This window comes from Sander vitreus, chromosome 9 (assembly GCF_031162955.1).
Source record: "Sander vitreus isolate 19-12246 chromosome 9, sanVit1, whole genome shotgun sequence".
Classification (NCBI taxonomy): Eukaryota; Metazoa; Chordata; class Actinopteri; order Perciformes; family Percidae; genus Sander; species Sander vitreus.
Genome location: NC_135863.1, coordinates 5,056,284 through 5,077,215, shown reverse-complemented (window position 1 = coordinate 5,077,215; position 20,932 = coordinate 5,056,284). Strand labels below are relative to the sequence as shown.

At 40.3% G+C, this 20,932-nt stretch overlaps 2 protein-coding genes across 9 annotated transcripts; one reads left to right on the top strand and one right to left on the bottom strand.

Moving 5' to 3' along the window:
* The first annotated feature begins 534 nt into the window (after nt 1-534).
* Nucleotides 535-5,553, top strand: dnajc19 (DnaJ (Hsp40) homolog, subfamily C, member 19). Its single transcript, XM_078258427.1, has 6 exons — nt 535-653; nt 1,057-1,108; nt 3,130-3,203; nt 3,349-3,428; nt 3,631-3,701; nt 5,381-5,553. Exons 1-6 carry the CDS (start codon nt 651-653, stop codon nt 5,449-5,451), a joined length of 351 nt encoding a protein of 116 aa, XP_078114553.1. The 5' UTR covers nt 535-650; the 3' UTR covers nt 5,452-5,553.
* Nucleotides 5,554-6,664: 1,111 nt separating this feature from the next.
* Nucleotides 6,665-19,257, bottom strand: fxr1 (FMR1 autosomal homolog 1). 8 transcript variants are annotated; one of them, XM_078258420.1, is made up of 19 exons: nt 19,068-19,251; nt 17,090-17,142; nt 16,887-16,980; nt 16,715-16,786; nt 16,241-16,389; nt 15,886-15,979; nt 15,667-15,783; nt 14,895-15,065; nt 14,127-14,205; nt 13,700-13,809; nt 13,432-13,524; nt 12,480-12,611; nt 12,057-12,303; nt 11,733-11,826; nt 11,476-11,594; nt 11,143-11,352; nt 10,759-10,836; nt 9,873-9,958; nt 6,665-8,586 (listed from the first exon to the last, which is right to left on the bottom strand). In XM_078258420.1, the coding sequence occupies exons 1-19, from the start codon at nt 19,206-19,208 to the stop codon at nt 8,416-8,418; spliced, it is 2,310 nt and encodes a 769-aa protein (XP_078114546.1). In that variant the 5' UTR covers nt 19,209-19,251; the 3' UTR covers nt 6,665-8,415. The 8 variants fall into 8 exon arrangements, with proteins under 8 accessions (XP_078114546.1, XP_078114547.1, XP_078114545.1 ...); XM_078258421.1 differs by having other exon boundaries at nt 13,432-13,518; XM_078258419.1 differs by having other exon boundaries at nt 13,432-13,527; nt 19,068-19,248.
* Between the last annotated feature and the right edge of the window lie 1,675 nt (nt 19,258-20,932).

Sequence of the window (20,932 nt, the reverse complement as noted above, 5' to 3'; positions counted from 1 at the left end):
TGGTCACAAGACCCAATTAAAAACCTTGGGTGGCTCACCTAATGCAGCTTCTTGAGCTTTAAACACTCCAAGACATCCCCATCCCAGCACCTGAATGTAGGAGGGGTAGCTGACAAGTATTTATAGGACATGTGTTTGTATGCTGGTTTGCATCATGGTTTGCATGAGCGAACATTAAAAAGTTTGCTAATAGTAGCATTTAGCTTGGCCACACAGAAAGCTTCTCTTTATACATCCATGATAGAAACCCACAACTTAGCTTAGCCATCCTCAGTTATCTTTCAAGGTAACATAATTGAAATAAAGGAATTAAAATTAAGTTTTCATTACCGCTAAAAAGTTGAGCTTCCAACATCTATTCTATTAGCTTTACGTTAGCATTCATATGGAGGACTAGCAATCAAACGTCTGTGGGCAAGTGAGGGGTTTAGGTTTAAATAGTGTTGTAGGCGGGGCTAGCCTGACCCTGACCGGGGGAGGAGCGAAGAGGGACCAGCGGATGTCAACCGTCTCTGACCATAGCAACGCTTTACGACAGTTCTCCGCCATTTACGGCACAAACACATGCACGCTTGCTTGAGCGACGAAAACATGAGAGGTCAAAAGTTATGATCCTGATCTTCAGCAGAAACGGAACGTAACACACAGACATGGTAGGTGGGACTTGGTATTTACTAACTGTAACGATAGTCTGACAACGATTGCATGACCGGGAGTCTGCCGAAAAGTTATTTAACGTTAATTCTAAACGGCTAAGCTAATGCTAGCTGTACTCGACTCTGCATGCCCCAACACGACCGTCACGACGTGACCAAACTTACAAAACGTTTATTTTACCGCATTGATTATCCAGCTAACCGACGTCAGTGTGGTAAGAGATCATCAATCGTGGTTTGAAATAAACGTAGCTAACGTTACTTGCTTAGGCTTCTCAATATGCGACGGCTTGATCATGTGCCATCTGTTTACAATCTAGGTTGTTAAGTTGGTGCTGGTGATTATCTGTGTGTCCTCATAATGTTTTTCTGATTTCCCTCTCTCTCTGTCAATCTCCAGGCCAGTTCCATGGTGGCAGTGGGACTGGCTCTGGCAGCAGCTGGATTTGCAGGTGAGTAAGATAAAATAAGATAGACTTTATTCTCCCAATAGGGAATTTGCCTTTGACATCACAGTGTCTGCAGAACAAAATCACAGCAAAAACAGCAGTACAAATGCACATGCCCATATTCATCAGGAAGGTACACACACACACACACACAATACAAGATATAAACAGTGATCAACAACAAGAAGGGCAGCTAGCTACGGCCTAGGTGAGGAAAAGAGTTTAGGGCTTTATTGGACAGTGGGACAAAGGAATGGAAATCAAAATGGTGGAGCCTGCTTAGGGGAACCCGAAGTATGGCAAGTAACTCCCATAAAAGCTAATGTTTCTGTCATGCTGACACATATGTTACTCACCTTGACTGAGAATGGAGGGTTTTCACGACGCGTCATCAGACAAGAAGTCGCCATGTTGGAGGTACTCCGCATCACAACAAAGCACAGGCACTGAAGTAGATCCCGAACGGCGTCAAGTAAAATGGTTAATTATTGCCGTGTTTTAGGTTGTACCAATAGGTCAGACCGAGAAAAACATTTGGAATATTCTCAACTTCCAAAAGTTATTAAAAACCAGGGAGAGGAATGCCAGAAGTTATCAGAGGAAAGGAGACGCTTGTGGTTGGCAAAGCTCAACCAGGATCTACGAGGGAAAACTCTGTCTTGTTCGGTCTTTGAAATGAAAAAAACGATTGAGTCACTTGACTACACCTTGAGTATCACAATGATATCATACAGTTAAGGTTAGGTTGATTAAAGACGTTATTGCATTACTTACTTTGGCCTTCACAACACAACGGTCGTTAATGACTTGGTACTGCGTCTCCCTCACCCATCCACACACCATCTGGTTATAAGCCTCCAAACTTTTGAAGGATTTAAGGTCTTCCGCTGTGTATGGGCTCGGCGAGAAAACCAGATAGTTGACTATATTGGTATATGCAACTGAAGGAAAAATCACTGGGTTGTCATGGAGCCAACTTGTAGGCTCCATGACACCGCCACCGCCAGTAAACCGTAATTTCTCAAAATATCGCACCTTTTCTTGTGGTCCAAGTCCTTCCCTATATGCCTTTGCATCTTGGACGCGTTTTGATGAGCTTTTCTGTTGTTTAGACATAAAGTATTAAAGTATCCAAAACGCACAATACTCCATTACTCCATTCAGTTGTTTACACCGAGTGCCTCCAATATGGCCGAGCATCCAGGTTACCGCCCAGAACGTGACGTCGGTGAAAACCCTCTATGTGGAAAAGTGATTAAAGTGAGCATTAGTTTGTCAGTGGTGTGACCAATCACCTTGAAGCAACTACTAGTTTTAAAGCTGACAGACATTGTCTGAAGTGAAGTCCTGAAGTCTAACTAAGGATTTAACGCTAGTGCTTCACATTGAAGGAAAGCTCTAAAACTAGCAGTACAGCCAAACCGAATTATTAAAAACTATTGTAAACTAAAAAATAACAATAAAAACATGAAATGCAGAAAGTAAAAGAAGTACCAGAAATGTGTATATCAGATAACTCACCTTTAAGAGCACTGCAGCATTTCCTTTACAATGCCTGCAGCAGTTTTTGATATTATTAAAAAAGGGTGAGCAATAATTCAGTATTGTAATTTATTAATATCTATGCAATACTATTGTCATAATACGGTCACATTGGTTATCATTACACATTTCTTTTGAAACCAATTATTTAAAGCAAATTGTAATTCAAACGTACGTTTTTTTTTTTTTTATACGTTTTAAAAGTTGCCCTGATGTAATGCGCAACAGTGGAGTACAGTTCATTACATAGAACATCAATTGGAATACTCAATATGTCATTTTGCATACATTTGCCATATCATACATATTGGTCTTGGAATGATATTCTTATTAATGGTATTGACTTTAAACATATCTCCCAGTCTCAAAAAATACAGTCAGCATTAGTGCTTGAATAAAAATGAATTGATAGACAATCCCACAGATATCCATATCAGGTGATGTAAATATACTGCATGCTTCCCAACTTATTTGTCTCTCAGGTCGCTATGCCATGCAGGCCATGAGGCAGATGGAGCCTCAGGTGAAACTGGCCCTTCAGAGTTTCCCTAAGACGGTAAACATGCACACAATAAGTTAATCTCCCAATGAAGGTATACGTGCTAGATACCTCTGATCTCTCACTTTACGTTTAATAAGTGTTTTTCGAAGCAAGGATCAGTTAGCAGACCCATCGTGTTGAGCTGTACCTTTTGTTGCAGGCTTTTGGAGGCGGGTACTATCGAGGAGGATTTGATCCTAAGATGACAAAGAGAGAAGCGTCCCTGGTTTTGGGTGTCAGGTACGTGGACACTCTTTTCACCACCAAGCACTGGGCCTCAGTTAAGTCCACCAGTTGCACGTTACTGTACATCACATAGGTAAAGGGATGCTGCATGTTAAACCTGTCTTGCTGTTGTCTGTCACTGTACTCTCCATTACAGCAGAGATTATTCACACTGATAATGAAAATAATTCACTGTTGTATCACTGTTCTCTTGCAGTCCCACAGCTAACCCGAATAAGATCAGAGAGGCACATAGAAGACTGATGATCCTGAACCATCCAGATAGAGGTAAGTGAGGCTTTTAAAGGTCCCATGGCAAAATTTCACTTTATGAGGTTTTTTTTTAACATTAATGTGAGTTCCCCTAACCTGCCTATGGTCCCCCAGTGGCTAGAAATGGCAATAGATGTAAACCTTATGAGGTCATAAGGAGCAAGGTTACCTCCCCTTTCTCTGCTCTGCCCGCCCAGAGAATTTGGCCCGCCCATGAGAAAGAGAGAGACATCATGGCTTGCAAACAAGCAAAGTGGCAGTTGGTCAAGGCTACACCCCCAACCTCCACCTTGCCCCCCCCTCCCTCCTCCTCAATAGCATTTAAAGCTACAGACAAAGAAATGACACATACTAAGGAAAGCTCAATGTGAGACTGGCTCTAGTGGCTGTAATTCTGCACCAAGGCTGAATTTCGGGAAAGAGACTTCAGATACAGTATTAGGGGACCACTAAGGCCTATATAAAAGAGACTTCAGATACAGTATTAGGGGACCGCTAAGGCCTATATAAAAGAGACTTCAGATACAGTATTAGGGGACCACTAAGGTCTATATAAAAGAGACTTCAGATACAGTATTAGGGGACCACTAAGGTCTATATGAAAGAGACTTCAGATACAGTATTAGGGGACCACTAAGGTCTATATAAAAGAGACTTCAGATACAGTATTAGGGGACCACTAAGGTCTATATAAAAGAGACTTCAGATACAGTATTAGGGGGACCACTAAGGTCTATATAAAAAGAGACTTCAGATACAGTGTTAGGGGGACCACTAAGGTCTATATAAAAGAGACTTCAGATACAGTATTAGGGGGACCACTAAGGTCTATATAAAAGAGACTTCAGATACAGTATTAGGGGGACCACTAAGGTCTATATAAAAGAGACTTCAGATACAGTATTAGGGGGACCACTAAGGTCTATATAAAAGAGACTTCAGATACAGTATTAGGGGGACCACTAAGGTCTATATAAAAGAGACTTCAGATACAGTATTAGGGGACCACTAAGGTCTATATAAAAGAGACTTCAGATACAGTATTAGGGGACCACTAAGGCCTATATAAAAGAGACTTCAGATACAGTATTAGGGGACCACTAAGGTCTATATAAAAGAGACTTCAGATACAGTATTAGAGGACCACTAAGGTCTATATAAAAGAGACTTCAGATACAGTATTAGAGGACCACTAAGGTCTATATAAAAGAGACTTCAGATACAGTATTAGAGGACCACTAAGGTCTATATAAAAGCATCCAAAGAGCACCATGTCATGGGACCTTCCCCATCTGTTCCTATAGACACCGTAGTGTTACATTAAAGTGCTCAGGAGACTTATAGAGTAAATAAACATTGTATCTACATTACACTGCATTTATCTGCTTTGTTTCAAGTGTTACTTTTCCGGTAAGAGATTACTTGTTACCCAATTTACTTTATTTGCCAGGAGCTAAATGTAAACTTCAGAGCGTACCTGAAAAATCACTATAATGGCAAAGCTCTTGGACAGGTTTTAGTCAGTTCTAAATAGGTAATGAGGCATAATCGCAAAAAGTAACTTAGTTTATTTATTTTCCAAAATAATAATAATACATACTTTATTAATCCCGCAAGGGAAATTACAATTATTTATTTTTTTCACTATGTTGGAACGCACAAAATGTAACTGTGTATGCGTGTGTGTGTCGCAGGTGGATCTCCTTATCTTGCAGCGAAGATAAATGAAGCAAAGGATTTAATGGACGCCCAGACAAAGAAATAGAACATGCCGGCTTATCCATGCTGTTGCACTGACTGATTTAAGCGATTAGCAGACTTTTGTAACGGATTCTCAAATAAAATCACACTGTATATAAATTGTTAATGAAGTTCTCCCTCATTATTATGTTGTAGATTTTGTGTGCTCTTCAGGAAATGTTTATCTCAGGTGTTTTTTCACAAGACAAAATGATTCACATTTTTAAAAGTGTCTTAAAACAATACACTTATTCTCATATGTACAATGAAAGTCTTGTTTGCTTTTAATTGTTTACTAAAAGCTAAGGGTGAGTTACACAGACCACATACAGTGGTACTCATACGTTTATGAACCCAAGTTAAAGTTGACTAAAAAGAGGAATACAAAAATCATCTTTTGGAAATTGATCTTAATGCTTTAATTAAAAAAAAGAGGAAAAATACAACCTTTAAGGACACAAATTTTCTTTGTGAATGAATAATGTATCGTAAATAAATAAATGTTTTTCCTTAAAATACAGGGGGCAAAAGTAAGTACACCCCTATGTTAAATTCCCATAGAGGCAGGCAGATTTTTATTTTTAAAGGCCAGTTATTTCATGGATCCAGGATACTATGATCCTGATAAAGTTCCCTTGGCCTTTGGAATTAAAACAGCCCCACATCAGCACATACCCTTCACCATACCTAGAGATTGGCATGGTTTTATTTCAGTTAGCCTAATAGCTGGTTTGATTTGCATTGAGAGATGATTTTATGGAAAGTACCCCATGCCGATCTCTAGGTACAGGCGCCTCCTGTATTTTAAGGAAAAATATTTTATTTACGATACATTATTCATTCACAAATAAAATTGGTGTCCTTTTAAAGGTTGGATTTTTCCTCATTGTTTTAATTAAGATCAATTTCCAAAAGATGCTTTTTTTTATTCCTCTTTTTAGTCAACTTTAGCATGGGTTCATAAACTTATGAGTGCCACTGTATACTAGAGAACTCTCTAGCAGTGAAGCTTTGGATGAACCTGCTGTAGCAGTGACTTAATATAGCTCTGTTAAGCGTGTGGCTAATACTGAAATGTGTTAACAGAAACTTAAAATGCTCCTGTATATTTGTGTAACATACTCAAACAATCAGATTTAGAGAACATTCACTCTTTCAGGTACAAAAAAAGTACTGCAGATGACAACAGAGCACTATTTTTAACTTGTCATCACTTTTCTTAAGAGAGCCAGACACAGTTGAGTTTTAGATCTACATGGAAGATCAAGTTTATTTAAGAACTACCTGCATACAAAACATATTGCACATCAACCAACCAGAATGATCCTTAAAAAAAAGAAGAAAAAAATACTGTAGTTGACCCAATAAAAACACTTGGGGTGTCACAACTCTCAGTAGTCCAAATTGTCAGTCTCAAAAGAAAACCTTAGGTAACACGTATTTTAGTGTCAAGAAAAAGAAAAGATTCTCTTGTTTTTGCTTTTTTTTTTTTTTAAATACTGTACATTTTTAAATAAATAAACCAAATAAATCTCCTTCCTTAGTGGAACAGTCATGACCAGTTTCCAGCCAGTCAATCTGTGGAAGAACCATGAAAATGACATCACCGTGACCTGGGCTTGGTTTTCCAGAAACATCTTAACACCACGATAATCAAAACAGGACTTTTCCAATAGTGGGCATGTAAAAGGGGATCTTAACCTCCAAGATACTGCAAACATGCTTTGAGTCTCTTGATTTAGCTGGATTTCTGGTAGGAAACAACAGGCAGTATTCCTCTTGTCATGTATTTGATTAAATGTTGATCAATGAGATGTTTCCAGGAAACCCAGCACTGATGGCTACATCTTTGTCCAGCACTTAATAGTAACATGCCAGTTTCCAGACTCAACTACAATCAACTTTTTGACAGAAAAAGGTTACGTTTCAGTGCAAAGAAAACAACTCTTCTATTGTTTGTTTCTCTTCCAGACACGCTGTAATAACATTTCTTGTATGACCAAAGTGGTTGCATATTGAAAAACAGAAAGCAGCTAATGTCAAACCCCTCAACAGATACATATATATAAAGAATAACTGGACTCATTTCCCCCACAAACATTAAGAATAGACACACCTGATTTTAAAGATATGCCTCTGAAATCCATTCAGTGTCTTTCAGTGTTTGCCTCCAGTACCATAAGGGTATATATAACACAGCAAGGAGGCAGCTCATCTGGTTCAACTGTGGCAGGCGGTGGTGACCAAGTAACACAGAAATAAGTGAAAAGATTTCAGATGGTGTACAGAGCCAGGCAACAACATGTTGAATCTACTCTCAAGGCACAACAGATGAACACATGTATGTCAAACATACTTGGGATTCCAACAAACCTATCTGCACTGTGGTAGTGCTCATGCAGAAAATGTAATTTACAAACTACTTCAGATACACAAAACATCCTGAAAAAGGTTGTGGGAGCAGCTTTCTGAGTCCACCTGGTTAAAGGCAGACTCGTTTCTGCTCTAAAATCCTGCTATGATAATATTTGTACTGATAAAAAAAAAAAAAAAAAAACTGCATTCATACCATAGTATGGGTTTGAGTGGAATCCCTGTCTGCATTTTAGAAATACTGCATTCAGTCCGACCTCTCCCTGAGCTCTCAATGAAGAGTGGACCAAAAAGTACAGTTAGGTATATGTCTGTAAGTCTGTGTGTGTTTGACTATCTTTGGCAAGCTCATACAGGAAGAACTATTGTTAAAAAAAACTGTAGTAAAATGAATAGTTGGACAGAACAAGTGTGTAAAGGGGAGGTTAAGGTTCAGACCTCTAAAACTTGCGCAGTGAAGCAGGTTTCAAATACTTGTAAAATAAAATAAAAAATGAACAGTGCTTGTTGTGTTTAAATGTTTCACGTTAAAGGCTGCTCCAGAGACTGGGAGATTAAATCAAGTGCAGCCAAAGAATTGCAAATATTTGAAACCATTTCCTTTGCTCAGGTCTGACTAGGAGAGTCCGTTAACAACAGGTTGCGGGTTAGAGTCCCCCTTGTAGGAGATTTTGGCGGAAGCTCCAGTGGCATTGCTGCCTTTACTGATGGCAGCATCGTTGTTAGAACCATTGGTGGTTGCCGGGGCAGACGGTGGGCTGTCCTCAGCAATGGCATCCACCTGACCCTGGAAACAAATGTGGGAAGGATAAACAATGGACTTCAAATGTATTCAAACATTTCACCATTAAAGGAACACGCCGACTTATTGGGACTTTAGCATATTCACCGTAACCCCCAGAGTTAGATAAGTCCATACATACCCTTCTCATCTCTGTGCGTGTTGTAACGGTCTGACGGTTCCACCGGTAGCTTAGCCTAGCACGGATCCTGAAGGTAATCGGTTCCAACTAGCCTACTGCTCCCAATAAGTGACAACATAACAGCAACATGTTCCTATTTACATGTTGTGATTTGTATAGTCACAGCGTGTACAAATAACAAGGTCACATGAGACACAGCCATCTTCTAACCGTATACAAACTGGGAACTATATTCTCAGAAATGCGAAGCAGTGCTACTTCTGCTACTTGGGTGTTGAGTGATTTGCTCGCAGCACCTGAGAAGCCCCGTGGTGAGGAGCAGAGAGTTCGCTCAGAGTTGGAGTAATATCACGTGTCATGTGACCTTGTTATTTGTACACGCTGTGACTATACAAATCGCAACATGTAAATAGGAACATGTTGGCGTTATTTTGTCACTTATTGGGAGCAGTAGGCTAGTTGGAGCCGGTTACCTCCAGGATCTGGGCTAAACGAGGCTAGCGGTGGGGGCGTCAGACAGAGTTGTCACTACCCGATGTGAGTCGAGTGCAGATGTGAGTTGCGCATGCGTCACTGCGACGAGTAGCCTACAAGAACCTGCTAACGAGAGACTTCTGTAATGTCAATACAATAAAAATGGACCTACATAACGAAGTTCATTCACTGCTGGCTACAAGTTAGCAATCAAACACAACAAAGGCTGTCACTTGAATGGCGTTTTGAGCTAACGTTAGCAATCAAACAATCATAGATAGCTAAAACGTTTTTGAAATGATTTCCATCTTCTGTTATTGTTGTAATGAGAAAAGTTTATTATTTTATGGATTTCACAAGTTTCAGTATGACCCGTTAACTGTTTAAATCTGAACTCACATCTGCACTCGACTCACAATCGGGTAGTGACAAGAGTTAACGACACGCACAGAGATGAGAAGGGTATGTATGGACTTATCTAACTCTGGGGGTTACGGTGAATAAGCTAAAGTCCCAATAAGTCGGCGTGTTCATTTAAGTAGCCAGGAAAAAGAACATTTCATGAAGCAGCATCTACATTCAGAAGTAGAAAAAAAGTCCAGGTCAAAGAGACTTCTCAAAAGGTTAACTGTGATTCTGCTAACAATGTATTAATACATGATATTAAGGTACTAACCACGTCCTTGTTTTTCTTGGTGTCCTTGGTGGTCGTCATCTGTCTGCTCTGAGATTCAGCCCGGGATATGTAGTCAGCCACTGTCACTGTACAGACAACAGAGAAAAAGAAATTGTTTTTCTTCAAATAACAGAAACTAAAGTGTTCTCTCAGTGCTTTGAAAATGAGCATATCTGTCCCACCCCTTCAGAACTTATTGACAATATTGATTTCACACTTCATACCCCTTTTGGTTTAGTAGTACACATGGACAGTAGCGGACGTTGCAAATGAGGAATGAAGAGAAAATATGTTTTCACATTTGGCCCATTGTTGGCCAACTGCGATGGAAAGTAAGCATGTTTTGACAGTTTTGAGAAATGTTACACTAGATCCTGTCTGGCAGTCTGAAAGGAGCTTTACAGCACTTTTAGACTCTCCAAACAGTACTTCTTCTTGCAGAATACAGTAGCCTAACTGGACGCCACCTATACTTGACAACTAAGACAACATCACAGAAAGGTAAGTTAGAGGTCAGGCTTACTATGACACACCACACAAACCAGGACTGCCACTGAGAGCCTGACAACGTGAAAACAAACAAGCTGTAGCCTAGGTGTTAATGAAAAAGTATTGCTACTTGTATACTTTCAATTGGCACGGCAAACCAGTGTGGACAGTTTAGGCCAGTCAGTCAACCAACCACATCCAATCATTTAGCAAAAGCAAGCAACACTCAATTACCATGTGATTAAAGAGATCTACACAATTTTAACAACTTTTTGGTTTAGTATGTTGTTGGTGTCACACGAAAAAAAGAAAAAAAACACGCCTGGTGGGCAACTTTTTAGCCAAGCCATTAGGAGCACTGTTCAGGGGAGGGGATACTGTCAGTTGCCATGGTTACCTGGCTGCCTCTCCTCAGGCAGGCGGATGTGGCGGCGTCGACTACGGTTACGTCGCTGAGGTTTAGCTTCTGAGTCATCTAAGGGTGTTAGGTCATCACAAAGAGAGGGATTTGAGGCTTAAACTTCTAAACGTCTTTGAACTGCACAGGCTCGTTTAACACATGAGAAGTGATGCACTGCTGTACATTCTGCACAGCTCCGACAGCTAAAAACAGCACCAACGTTGGCGCTAAAAAAATGTATGACAGACTTTCTGCTAGCACTGGCTGTTTTGTGACTAATGTACTCTGACAATAATGTTTTACATGTATGCACTGTTTGAGTTTGTGTGTGCATGAAGACGTCTTGTGAAATGATCTTTCCAAATAATGTGACTTCCCTACCTATTCCATTTTCACTCATGGAGGCGTTGTCTGACTCGCTCATGCCATCCATCAGTGTGGTGTCCTCGTCGGTTCTGCGCCGTCGAGATCTCCTGCGGCGGTTTGCCGGCAAATTGGACTCGCTAGCATCTGTATCAGCTGTCTGGTCTGTCTCAGTGTTTGTCTCAGCGGCTCCGTAGGCATGGTTATCCTCATGGTCCCGAGGCCCTGCTGCAGAGTCAGATTACCAGAAATGATATATATTTTTACAGAGTCAAACTACCAAATGAGAGGGCTTTTTTTAAGGGGTATTTTCGTGTCCCTATTTTTATATCATCTAAGAGTGAATTTTACCAGAGCTGTTGTATCCTCCTCTTCCTCCTCTCCCCCGTCCTCCAGGCCCTCCTCGACCTCTGCCGGGTCCAGGCCTCCTGCGGCCATCTCTTTGTGGTCGTGATCCTCTCTCCCTCTCCCTGCAAGTCAGTCAGTCAGTCAATAAATCCAAAACAAAAAAAAGAAAAAAAAAGAAAAGAAAAAAGGTTTGTAGCAAAGACACAGCTACCACCACAAAATGAAAACAGCTACACATTTTGTCCATCATTGGGTATCACCTTTCCTGGTCCTCTACAGCAAGAGACCAGTCACTGAGCTCCTCCCTGCGCTCTGAATCTGTCTCAGAGGCGTTGGACTGCTCGGAGTTGGTGCCTGGAAGAATCAACCAAAACACAAAAGAGAGAGACCGCCACACAGAAAGGACAAATGTTAAAATTCTGGGGCACAGTTGGATCCTTCTTTTTGTCCAGGAATTATGACTCCTGACGTGCAGTTTTGTTTCTGATTTCTTGCAGAAATGGCACAATTTTTAACACCGCAATATCTGGCAGCAAATAAGCCAATTCTTTTTTGTTGAATATTTGATTTTAAAAGGTGAGTACCATATCCAGTGCTGTAGCCGTGGCCTCGGCGCCCACGCCCTCGACCGTTGTAGGAGCGGCTGCCATGTAAAGAGGTAGAGGAGGCATTGGCACTGTTATCTGTATTATACCCTCCTCCTCCTCCTCCTCCTCCTCCTCCTCTTTCCCCTCTCTCGCCTTTCTCTCTGTCACCTGGTCGGTGACCCTGGGTAATCTGACGTAACTGTTCATCAATCTGCATCCTCTCCAGACGAAGCTGCTCAACCTCCTAGAGGGGAAAACACATAGGGGAAATGGTAAGAATAAAGAGAAGGGAAATTATACTAAAATGGAAAAATAGAAAATCTTTCTATTGTTTCAGAAAATCAAGCAAATCTCGGAGAAATTCTTTTTTTTCTTATGAAGGATCATCACTGCATACACATGCGTAATCATCATACACACATCTACATCGCATCCATTGTGCCTTGTGTTGCTTATTCTGAATCTTGCTAGGCTGCTTCCCTGTGTATAATCCACAATCTGCCTCAGCTCTTCCTCTAGCTGCTGGCCTTCCGCAAGAAGCTCCACCATCTCCTACACACACACCGTGCAAAACACACACACACACACACACACACACACACACAGAGCACCAACACAGCACAAAACATGCACAGGACACACACACATACATACAAAGTGCAAAACGTATACACAGTGAAATTCACAATTCAAGAGTTGTTGTTTTTCTGATGCTGCAACAGGCTGCTTTGCCTTATTTACCACAAAACCTACACGGTGACACATCAACCACTGTCATCTCGTGAGTCAGAATCTCAGAGTCTGACAGATCCTGATGCTTTTCATATTGCCTTTCATATTTAATTTTGTGACTAGATGATGGCCAGAAAATGCTGATAATTCTTGTATATTTTGAATGAGAAATCCTAAGGTGTTTATTATTCATATTAAATAATTCATAATTACTGATACATTCCGTATGGAAATGATTCCAACATGTGTCCATTGTGCCACTTCATGCTGCCAACTGAATGAAACACTGGTTGTCCAGAAAATGCATTAAAGCAACACTATGTAACTTGTCCCGCTTCGGTCCCCCTACAGGTTGGAAGCGGAATTGTCCATTACATTACATTACATTATGCAAGTTTGCCAGATCGGGTAGCGGATCTGTAGTTCGAATGAACCGGACAATGTAACGTAATGGACAATTCCGCTTTCAACCTGTAGGTGGACCTAAAGCGGGAAAAGTTACATAGTGTTGCTTTAAGGAGGCATAGAGCGAAAGCAAAAAATTGGCCAAAACATACACTCACGTGCATTGAAAAACAAGCCCTTTTCCCCTATTCAGCACACACACAAACATATATATACATACTGTAGATATTCTTACATTGAGGTAAGAGATGTGGTACTCCAGCAAGACCTGAACATTGCCAATACTCTCCTTAGTACCGACAAAGGTGAATGGGACCATTCCCTGTGTCAACAAAACACGAAAAGACAACACATATGTTAGTATGGGACTGACTAAACAAAGTGAAAAGTGTCTACATTTTTTTTTTGTTGTTGGCTAGAACAAAACAAAACGAGTGACTTTTATCAGTGCTCTACAAGCAGCTTTTTCAGTAGCAGTAAAGATGTGGCAATAGCAGGCTTACTTCCTGTCGGGGCTGCTTGTTGTCATTGTCTCCTTCGATCCTGACCCTCACCACACCGGACTTATCCACAATCTCCTGGATGACCTTACCGTTCTTGCCAATCACTTTGCCTGGAGACACGGAGCAGGGAAAAGATGAGAGGGTGACCAGTAATGACGAAACACAGTTGCAAGTCAAAGAGATGATGAACTAATGAAACTGAAATCAGTTCATAATGAGGTAAATAACTATGGTATATGAAGGAGTTGCACAGCTATTCTAATGAATATTAGATGCCTTGCAATGTGTCACACAATTGTCTGTAATGTGGCACCACTATCATGGCCAACGTATGGAGCATCTGATTTTTCCACTGCCCTGCGACTGCCCCCAGTAAACACAAGTTTGGGGATTTTCCAAGTCAGGGAGTAAACGTGTGTCAACATACCAACGAGAGCCCTGGGCACCTGGACCGAGTCCTCCAAAAACTCCAGGTAGTTCCTGGCCTTCCTTACTGCCTCCGCTGTCTGAAAGACAACACAGGATGACTTTATCTGTTATTTGTTCAACACGCATGCACCGTCAAAAGTAGGAATCTGTATGTTCTACATACCGAATACAGTCACTTAATCATGGCATGATAATGGTCAAACTCACTAAAACGTTCAACAAAAACACAACCATGGTAAAAAGTAGAAGAATGCAACATGGACTAGGGGTGGAACAGGACATGTATTCGTATTGAACCGAAACGGTACGGGCGTCACGGTTCGGTGCATGAATTTACACGGAGAATACACGGTATAAAAATAAATAAAACTTGCGTGCAAATTAATTAAAAATGTAATGCGGAACTACTGTTAGATACGCAGTTTCTTAAGGGACACCTAATCTGTAGCCCCGCGTGTCTGATCTGAAACACACAAACACTGCAGGGAGGTAAACATTAACACGTTGGGTTTATGTGCTCGGCACCAGACTGGCACCAAACTCGTACCGAACCGTGATGTCTGAACCGAGGTATGAACCGAACCGTGACTTCTGTGTACCATTCCACCCCTAACGTGGACACATACTTATTTCAGTATATACACAAGTTAACACGCCCACACGGTTTCCCTCAACAGGGTTTGTTGTAAAGACTCAGTTCATTCATTCCTCCCCCCCCCATCAGACACTCATGCCTCCACCAACACTCAGGCAAAAAACACCCTACCTCTCCATAAATCCTGAAGGTGCCAGTCTCCTCATCGAGGTCAATGGCAGTGACACCCTGAACTTTCCGTGCTTGTTGGATGTTGCTGCCATGGCTGCCGATGGCCAGGCCCATCAATTCTGTTCTCACCATGAACTCCTCCTGGAAGGACGACACCAGCTGTCTGGACGTCTGCACAAACACAAGGGCAAAGTTTGATTTGTTATTTGTTAATTTTTTGGGTTTTCATTAATTCACACTACCTGAACTTTATTTTTACAGCTAAAACTGACCAATATTAAAAGTTATTTAAAAAGTGTCAAAAACATTATTCCATTTAACTCCCATGACTTATCACCAGTATTAACGGTATTTCTGTAAAGGTAATTACAAAAAAAGTCACTTAGCCCATTAGAACATTCTTTACTACCAACTCCCTTACCGGTACTTTTTCTCTGACCGACACCATAAGTGCTGCTATAAAAGCTTGGGGAGCCGCCGTGTCAAAGTCCCGTCCCGTTTTTATAGCATCAAATAACTAATTAAAACCAAAGTTCGAAGAAAAATTTACACTTGAACAAACATAAGCGAGATAGGAACTACCTAAAATCAGAGAAACCATCATTGGGAAAAATGTATTTGACGTGTACTTTGATCTTTTTGTTTGGTCCATTTTCATTCTGCCAATATGGAGGCGGGATTTACGAGCTATTCTGCAACCAACCACCAGGGGGCGATTCCAGTCTATGGTCACCACAGAGACTGAACTACGGTGTTCTTGTTACCAACTGACCTCCAGGTGTTTTGTGGCCTCGTGGTTGCGTGACATTAGCAGCAGCTTGGTCCTGATGCTGCGCAGGTGCATGTCACTCAGCAAAGACACACGCTTCACTGTCGTCTCATTGGTAGACTAGACACACAAATAAAAGAAGGATTTATCAGTAGTAGTAGTAGTAGTAGATGCTGTTATAAATATCCAAATGTCACCATAGGATTACAGCAAGCCAGTTACCACAATCAGTAGTTGGCTGGTCTCGGGGCAGTATGAGATGCGACAGGCTCCCACGGCTTTCTTAAAGTCTTTATGGGCGTTCTCATTCTGGCATCTGTAATATAAGGAAAACATATTACTTTAAACTTCCCAATCCATAATGTTTAAAAAAAAAAAAAAATGGTTTACCGCTACATCTGACAGGGAATTAGGATTGGAGAAATCTTAAGAGAAATGGAAAGCTCTCCAAGTACAGACGATATGTAACACCTGCAATAAACAATCTATTGTATATATGCATTTTATTATTAATTATGAAGACAACGGGCATGTGAATTAAAGATTTGTCCCTTCCTAATGTTGTTGCTGTACATACGCTTCTTGTAGATCCTGAGGAACAGGGACAGTGCACTTGTGAAAGGAGTTCTTGGTGATGGCCTTGTTAGTGTTGACTGGACGCAGACGCTCAAAGGTCACTATCTCATTGTAGGTGGCATCGCAGGCTGCATACTCAATCACATAGAACTGAAAAGACAGACAGGCTCAGTGTGTCAAAATAAAACCTACAGACACTGAATATAACTCAGTTTTAGCATGTTGATTATATAGCAATTGTGACACTAGTGAAAAGCCGGTTTTCAAGACAACAAAAAACATTAGCATTCTCCACTCAACGCACTGCTAGTTACAAGGTATTATAGATTGATAACGGCAATGTTGGTGAATTTTAATTAACGATAATAATGCTACAATAGAGTATCAGTAATAACTGAATACTGTTAGCATTCATTTGCATGTAAATATTGAGTGTATATAATAGAAACGTGTCTTCATAAAGAACTATACTCACAGCTCCCTTCATCATGCGGACTTTAGCCAGCCACCAACCACAAGGCTCCTGGTCATTGGCTCTAGAGAGGATCTGAAAGGAGATGAAGATGAGACAGAGTGAGACACAAACATAAAGGAAGGAAGGAAACAAGTGAAGAAAAAAAAGAAAGCTATTCATGTGTCCTCCTAACCTCCACCTCCTCGCCCTCTCCAATCTCCTTCTTGGCATCAGCGGGCGGTGGCATTCTGACATCATTGAAGGGCACCTGGCGCTCTGGCTGCCAACTGAAAAATAAGATGGCAAGTTCCTTACCTGTTCCTACATTGTCTTAAAATGTTCAACAGGTTTTATAAAAAAAAAAACAGCTGGAATACAGGAGAACGAAAGACTCACTTGTTCTCAAAGGCAATGGTGAGAGAGTCATCGTGGATATCTTTGACAACGCCCTGCAGGACACAGAGACACACAGACAAGGGGAACCGCATAAGAACACTACAGCTGACTGGAGTAAAGTGCCACCTATTTAAATTACACTGACTGTACAGGACAGAAAGAGTTGACTTTCAAGCAAGTTCTCTGCTTTTCTGCTGCTGATTTTCGATACTAACAGACAGTTTTCATGTACCTTTTCAATGCTTTTGGGAATCAAACTACAAACAACACAAAACTATTTAACTCTATTGTTTTTGGTTGGATCTTAAAACATGGGCAAATAACACCGAAGCATCTGTATGACTACAGACCACATGGATGAAGTGGACTTCTTTTATTTGAAAAGAAGCTTTAAAAGTCATTCCACAGTTTACTTATATTTATTTTTTCATCTTGACAGTGTCTTTTTTGTACTTTTTTTGTGGGATTAATAAAAGATTTTGAATCTCGAATTTGTCACAGAAGGACATTAATATGTCTAATGACGAGTGTAAATATAAAACAATTAGGCTAGTTACTACTTAGGTTATCAATTATTCGTAATTTTTTAAAGAAAATACCCTAAATATTCTCTGTTTCCAGCTTCTCAAACATGAGGATGAGTCACTATTCTTTGTCATGTATTATATATGTATTATAGTATACTGAATATCTTTGGGTTTTACACAAACTGGGTCAGACTAAACATACAATTTGAGAGATCTGAGAAATTGTAATGGGCATGTTAGTGATTACTAAAACAAATAATGTGCAAATCAATCAATAAATTAACATAAAAGCCCTAGTTGGGTGTATGAATTGTTTTACACTGTCTTTTGCACAACAGCAACACACTTCAAGACTAGCTGTAGAGAAGCTTATTGACTGGCCATGAACACACATCAGAAGTATTCAGGAGCTTAAACAATTGAAGCTGTCTGGTTATCTTGTTTGAAGGTGGGGTGTCAATTACAATACATTTTAATAGAAGTTCAAGATTCAGCCTGTGCAACAAACAAGCAGGGAAGTGGACAAAATCAGTCATAAAACCAGGGTTGGGTGCACAGAGAAAAGTAGTGGGGACAGTATCAAATAGTAGTGCAGGAGTCACGTAAGTAATAGAGGTGAGGAAAGGAAAATGAAAGCAAGGAGAGCAGTGTAGCAGAGGAGACGAGAGAAGGGGAGAGGAAACACACAGTAGAAGAGATGGGAGAAAAGGAGACTGTTGCAGACAGCAGGTCTAGAAATAGCTTTTAAGTCTACGGTATCAGTGACCCTTTTCTGGCATACCAGCTGGTCAGGATTGACAAGGAACAGCTGGCTCACACATACACACACAAAAAATAGCTTGGGCGTGATGAAGTATCAAATAATAGACATCCGTTGAGTAGGTGCAGTTCAACGGGTCATTACCAGCCACGGCGCTTCTTAAACATCACAGAACGCTACTTTGAAAGCTGTATGATCAACAGCTCTGATATCAGTTCAACAACTCCCATAACCGAATAAATGCCATACAGTTACAATCGGTAGTAACGTTCTATGTTTTACAACACAGCGGCTAACCACAGTTTACTTGAGCCACATCTTTTGACGTCAACAGTTTAGGCAACTAGCAAGTTAGCTAACTTTGAGCTCGGTGAAGCTGCAACCGAGCGACTAGTAAAATGAATAAAAGCCTTTATCGGTTATATATTCCAATAATCGAAGATAATATCTTGTTTTATCCACTCTGAGTATAAAGAAAGGTCGCTAAAAAGTGACAGCTGGCGAAGACTAGCGAGCGGTGCTATTAGCAAGCTAATGTTGGCTAGCATTGCTAGTACAAGCTAATGGCAAGCAGCTAGTGTGCTCAGAGCGCGTTTGAAACTGTTGCCGTGATCCGTGAGACTTCAACTAAAATATTGTGTCGTGTAACGTGGCTATCGTGTTGATGCTGAATTGATAAGGCGGTATTTACCTTGTAATAAGCCCCGTTGGAGCCACGGACCTCCACCACCAGTTCTTCCATATTGGACACGCAAAGGATGTCGGGACGACAGGTGCTCCTTGAGGCATCGGGAGAGAAGAAGTTTGAAGGCTGGAGAGGTAACTCCTCCATGGTAGTGGTATGTTTTCTGCTTACTTACTTATTTAAAAGCTTGATTGTGTTTCCTTACGCCGATAATTCCACAAACGTAAGCCTTATTTGACATAGACATCTTCCTGCTGTATTTTGGTTGGCATGGCCCTTTAAGAGAATGTGATAAAGGTAGTGGTGGAAGTAACTTTAGTTACATTTACTCAAGTAACGTTAGCCTGTAGGCTACATAAGTACAATTTTGAGGTAATTCTAGGCTACTTTACTTGAGTATTTCCATCATTTCATGCTACATATATTTCTACCCCACTACATTTTGGAAGCTAATATTGTACCTTTTACTCTACTACTGACAACATTACTAACATTAGTTACTTTGTGGATTTAGATGATTACAAAATATAAGTCAATTAATAAATGATGATGTATTATTATGGATAACGCTATCCAGTAGTATAGTATCCATCTAGTGATGTACACCCACACATTAATATAGTAGTATATATATATATATATATATATATATATATATATATATATATATATATATATATATATATGTCTGATAGGGAAACAGCACTGTCTAGATGAGAGTTAAATCTTCCTCAATAAGAGAGATTTTGTTATGTTTTTTTTATTGTTCATCATCTCTGCTGTCCTTGTTTACGTTGTGCGTTAAAACCAGTAAAGTCTGAAATTCTAACTGAAGGTTAACTGTTTCACACAGCAAAAAACAGTCTTCTGAACTTCACATTTGCTCTATTTGTCTTCTTTTGTTATGGAGAGAAGAGTATAAAGCACAAACATTTCAGCTGATCCTCAGTATGCAGGCTGAAGTAATGTATTGGTTTTTATTTTTATTTTCTAGCACTTGCGCCTATTTACCACAATCAAAATTCAGATTTAAAATATTTATTTTAGCAGATCTTCACTCATACATCAAATAGAAAAGAATGTGGTACAGTGTGAAAGCTGTGAAATGCAAAGCAACCCTCTTCATGGATAAAATGTGCCAAAACAAATCACAAATGTTATGACCAAACGTACTTCACTGAAAATATCTTTATGTCCAGTGGTCAGGTGATGTTTTCCTCCTGCTGATGTCTTGTGATTCCAACATCATTCAACCCTTCAATCATTCAACGATGCAGCTCATAAATAGTTGGCGATAGCTTTAGGCAGGTATTTTTTTAATTCACATTTACAAATTCGTCGACCGGGCTGCTTTAAGACAAACACACATTAGACTCCACATTGAGTATACTACATTGAGTGTAGTAGTCAGACAGCCAGAGAGCAGGCGTCGGTTTGTCTTTTAGAAACAACCACTGTGACACCTAGTGGCCAACAGATAACCTCCTGGGGACTGTTTCTCCTGTACATCAGATATTGACTCTGATTTGGCACCACCGTGAGACTGCTCCAGAGATACACTACAAACCGAATGGTAAAACAAACTTCAATGGGGAATAATATCGGCAAATCAAGTCACATAAAGAAAATATATTGTCATGAGCAATTTATTACAAGAATTAATTCGAGCAATTTTGGATTTGGTCAGTAATGGGGCTCACAAAGGTAACCTTTCGTGTTGTGTTAGGTGATCAATTTTAAGTTGTAACCATTTTGGAAAAATCACTCTGCCTTCTGCATGGTCATAAAACCAAAATCACTTACCTGAGAGATGTTTTCAGCATTAACATTCAAAACAAATGACTCCCAGATCATTCACATAAATACACAAA

What these genes read in the sequence shown, in the direction of transcription:
- dnajc19 (XM_078258427.1), top strand. An exon ending in TCCCTGGTTTTGGGTGTCAG is followed by an intron (nt 3,429 to 3,630) that starts GTACGTGGACAC and finishes GTTCTCTTGCAG; the next exon opens with TCCCACAGCTAACCCGAATA. An exon ending in CCTGAACCATCCAGATAGAG is followed by an intron (nt 3,702 to 5,380) that starts GTAAGTGAGGCT and finishes TGTGTGTCGCAG; the next exon opens with GTGGATCTCCTTATCTTGCA.
- fxr1 (XM_078258419.1), bottom strand. Translation starts at nt 19,208, where the DNA reads ATGGAGGAGTTACCTCTCCAGCCTTCAAACTTCTTCTCTCCCGATGCC. An exon ending in CATGAGTGAAAATGGAATAG is followed by an intron (nt 10,837 to 11,142) that starts GTAGGGAAGTCA and finishes TAACACCCTTAG; the next exon opens with ATGACTCAGAAGCTAAACCT. An exon ending in GCCTGAGGAGAGGCAGCCAG is followed by an intron (nt 9,959 to 10,758) that starts GTAACCATGGCA and finishes TTGTCTGTACAG; the next exon opens with TGACAGTGGCTGACTACATA.